Source organism: Capsella rubella, unplaced genomic scaffold (assembly GCF_000375325.1).
Source record: "Capsella rubella cultivar Monte Gargano unplaced genomic scaffold, Caprub1_0 scaffold_77, whole genome shotgun sequence".
Taxonomy (NCBI): Eukaryota; Viridiplantae; Streptophyta; class Magnoliopsida; order Brassicales; family Brassicaceae; genus Capsella; species Capsella rubella.
The window spans coordinates 14,352-18,656 of record NW_006238851.1 but is presented as its reverse complement, the minus strand read 5'-3'; the positions used below and the strand labels follow the sequence as shown (position 1 = coordinate 18,656).

Below are 4,305 nucleotides of genomic sequence, written 5' to 3'. Positions count from 1 at the left end.
GTTTGAAGTTTGAATATGATTTGATAAGTGACTGATCTTCAAGTATTTATAGGAGAAAACAGATCGATGTACATGTGTTTGGTTTGTTACAACTATAACCTCAAATCAATAAATAAAAGTCAACTAAATAAATGTGAGGCAACAATGTTAATTCCTATTGGAATATGAAGTACCATACCAAAAATATTAGACAATGGGATCGTCCTACATAAAAGTATTGGCTAACTCCAATTAGTAAAACACAAATTTGGGTAGCAATGAAAAACACATATACGAAGTTCGTTGTGTGATTTTATAACAAGCACTAGTATAATTTTCATCGGTTTTGCATGCTACATATTCGTTGTGTAGCATGTTAGTAAATAAGATGTATCTATAAATTTGTTAAAACATATTGGTGAATATGTTCAATGTATATGGTTCCAAACATTATACATTTATGACTAGTTACATATGTACAATTGCACAACATCTCTTTATAAATCACATGTTAGCCATGTAGATGTTTTCGGGAATTTGGACTTGTTCATAAACAAGTATTCAACCTTATGAAATTACATCTTAAAGCTGAGAAGAAGATAATTTTAAGAAGAGAAATACCCTCAAATAGCACCAAAATATGTTTTATGGACAATTATAGCGCACACTCCACAAATTTTCAAAATAGCACTAATTAACATAATTACAATATTTTAAATAATTTTCTAGATTTTTTTTACGTTTGGGTTGACTATTTTACATTTAGGGTATAGTTTTAAGAGATAGAATTTAATTTTTTAGATTTAAGGATTTAATTTTGAAAGTTTAATTTTAAAAGTTAATGCTAATTTTGGAAAATATGAGAGTGTGTGCTAAGTTTGGAAGAAAAATTTAGATTAGTGCTATTTTTGAAAAATTGAACATGAATCCAAAAATTATACGAGTTTAGAAAGAAAGTTTGAATTCATAAAAATTAATGAGGTGATGATGGGCTAACAACTATTTATGTAGTCACTAACTATATTAACAAGGTTATGTACGAGGAGAATATTTACATGCTATTGACTTATTGTAGTCATTAACTATATTAACAAGGTTATTATGTACGAGGAGAATATTTACATGTTATTGACTTGTTGTAGTCAATAACTATATTAACAAGGCTATGTACGAGGAGAATACTTGCATGTTATTTTAGTCAATAACTATAATAGATCTTGAAATAAGTAGAAAAACACATGAAGCCATGTGCTCTTTGGACTATTATTAACCCATATTCTAAATTGTTGGATTCCTAGTTAGGACTTAACATTAGTTAGTTCTCTGCTTAAACTGTCGGGCAGAGTTAATCCTTTGCTTAAAACTGTGTTAATGTGCTAACAACTAAATTTTGACATCAACCCTCCAGCAATGAGTACATGCATATGACTCCATGTGATTTGTCAACTTAATTCGATATTTATATATAATATACTTACAAGTTTGTTTTCTTTTTTCACTTACATGTTATTTTAGTCAATAACTATATATATATTGAACAAGGTTATGTATGAAGAATACTTGCATGTTACGTTATTTTAGTCAATAACTATATATATTTAACAAGGTTATGTACGAAGAATACTTGCATGTTATTTTAGTCAATAACTATATTAACAAGGTTATGTACAACTTACGAACGAGGAGAATACTTGCATGTTATTTTAGTCAATAAGTATAGTAGATCTTGAAATTAGTAGAAAAAACACATGAAGTCATGTATTCTTTGGACTATTCTAAATTACTGGATTCCTAGGACCTAACTTGCTTTCGTTTTATATGCAAGTTTTATGTATATATGCATATGCGTGTGTAATGTCAACGTAATTTACAATGCTTCATACATTCATTTATTAATATATTTATAAGATTCCAAATGTAACGACCTAGATCAAATACTAAACACATGGTCACATGGATTACTCACTAACCCCATCCATTATCCGTATGCACGCACCACACGTTCTTTATTTTACGAACCCTAATTATAAATACATAACAACCAATCCTCTTGGATGATTAAACGTTACAAAGTAAAATAAAAAGGTACAATGCTTAAAAACATAAAATTTATGGGTATTGATAATCTTGAATAACATATATCTATAACGTTCAACAACGATGTTATTTTCGAGAACCGTTGATCTTTTCTAGAACATGAAATCTCGCCTCACGATTTTGAAAATAATGAGTTCTATATTCTTATAGTTAAAAGAGAAGTACAAATTAAAAATTGTACAAAATTAACCTTAGATTATTGAAATTGAATTTCAATTTTGAACAAAAGAGAAAGAATTATGAAATCAATCAAGCAATCAAATAAAAGAGAAAGTGCTTTAATCTAATTTAAGCAATCAAATAATGAGTATCGAATCAAAATGAGGGGAAAAACGGAATTTCGTTGGTTTGGTAATCTAAGCTTACTTTGTTTTTGTTTTCTTATCATAAATTTGCAGGATATGTTTGAGTGAGAATTCAAGGCTGTGGCTTCTAGTGGTTTGGTGTTTTTTAAGAATTACTTGTTTTTTTTTCGGGATTTATTAGTATAGGTTTTTGTAGTGTCTCTAAACTTTTTAGAATGATTAAAAATGTTTCTTGAAGTTTAAGTATTTCATTTGTTGTTGTTTAAGAATTTTCTCAAAGTTTCATAATTAGTTCAATTCATAACACAAACAGAAGAAGCTGATAATGCCATTGTGGAAGTTTTTATATTCAGAGAAAACGACGTCATTTAATTTTAGATAATTGGATTAAAGCTTAAACATGTTGTTAATGATGTGGCCTCTACGTCAGCTACGGTAAACAGGATCTTAACGACGTTTTGTAATATGTATGTTCATGCGCGAAACAGTAACACGAGGTAGTGAATTTGAGTATATAATTAATTTAGGTATTTATTTACATGTAGGTATGAACTGAACATACTTTTTGAGTTGGGGTATGAATATTCCGTTTTTCCCAAAATGAGGATAGGCCAAACTGAGGAAGGAGTTATTTTATAACGAGAGTAAAGTGTTTTGGTCATTTAATTTGTGAAGATGAATGTAAAACCAATATAACAACTTTATTTCACGAAAAACAATACGAGGAATTTATAAACCACAGATGGTCAACGTTACAAAATAAAATAAAAAGGCACAAATCAACCAATCTTCTCGAATGGTTTACCTTACAAAGCAAAATAGAAAGGTACAATATGAGTTTGTAAACCCAATTATTGAAACATAGAAAAGATGGAACTCTTGAACAACAAATATCAATAATGTTTAACCGCGACGATATTTTCCCGAACCGTTGATCTTTTCGAGAACGTGAAATCTCGCTTCAAGGATTAGTTTGCTATGACTAGCCACAGTTTCACCAACCTCCTTGATTTTCTCTGTTAGTTTCATTACTTTCTCCTTGATTAAGTGAAGGGCAAGTTTCATATCCACCTCATCTCCTTCATTCTCAATCGCATCATCCACATATTTTATAATGGACGTGATCTTTTTCTCTAGCTGGTGGGCTATTTCAGATACACTCTTCAGAGCTTCTTCGTTGGTTTCTATGCCAATACCCACTAGTGATGATACTCCTTCCACTTTCGTCAAAGTTTCTTCCAGTTTCTTCAGTTCATCCATCCGTTTCTCTAATAGAAAGTGAGTGACTGACCATCCCACCGCCATCACTGGTAATGATAGAAACCCCGCAATGGCTAAAGGTATACCCACGCCTGTTATCAGTAGAGCTACCGAACCAATCAAAGTACCGAAAAATGCAGCGCCGAAAACCGCATGTGAAATCATACTCCCTGCTTTTAGCTTAGCATATTCCTCATGAAACTTTGTTTTAGCTTCACTAACATCCTGAAGAAGGGATTCTTGCTGCTTTTTGATCAAGTCGAACTGAATCATGAGCTCGCCGCCATCGAAAGTATCTCCCATGGCTTTGAACTTGTTCAGATTCTTCAAGGTTTTTTCATACCTCTTCTTTTTTCCACCAAGATCCTTTTCTGCCGACTCTTTGTCAAACTGCGCCACGGCTTCTTGAATGTAAAGTTGCCCCATTTCTGCTTTCTCCACGTAATCCATTACATTATCGAAAATCTCTAAAGTCTTGATAGTATTGTCGAAATAGGCCTGGACCAAAGATCTTAGAGCTTTGTTCTCCCACACATCGTTTTCGCCTTCAAGAATGAAGTTTGCCACACCTTGGCTAACTTCTAGTAGGTTCTTGGAGATCTCCATGTGTACAGCATGTTGGGACAACAATCCAGTCTTGGGGTCCGGGATAAGTGAGTCTATC

At 31.9% G+C, this 4,305-nt stretch overlaps 1 protein-coding gene across 1 annotated transcript; it reads right to left on the bottom strand.

The window, feature by feature from the left end:
* Nucleotides 1–3,284: 3,284 nt before the first annotated feature.
* On the bottom strand, nt 3,285–4,247 carry LOC17874331 (UPF0496 protein At3g28270). Its single transcript, XM_006279140.2, has one exon. It carries the CDS (start codon nt 4,245–4,247, stop codon nt 3,285–3,287), a length of 963 nt encoding a protein of 320 aa, XP_006279202.2.
* Nucleotides 4,248–4,305: the final 58 nt, after the last annotated feature.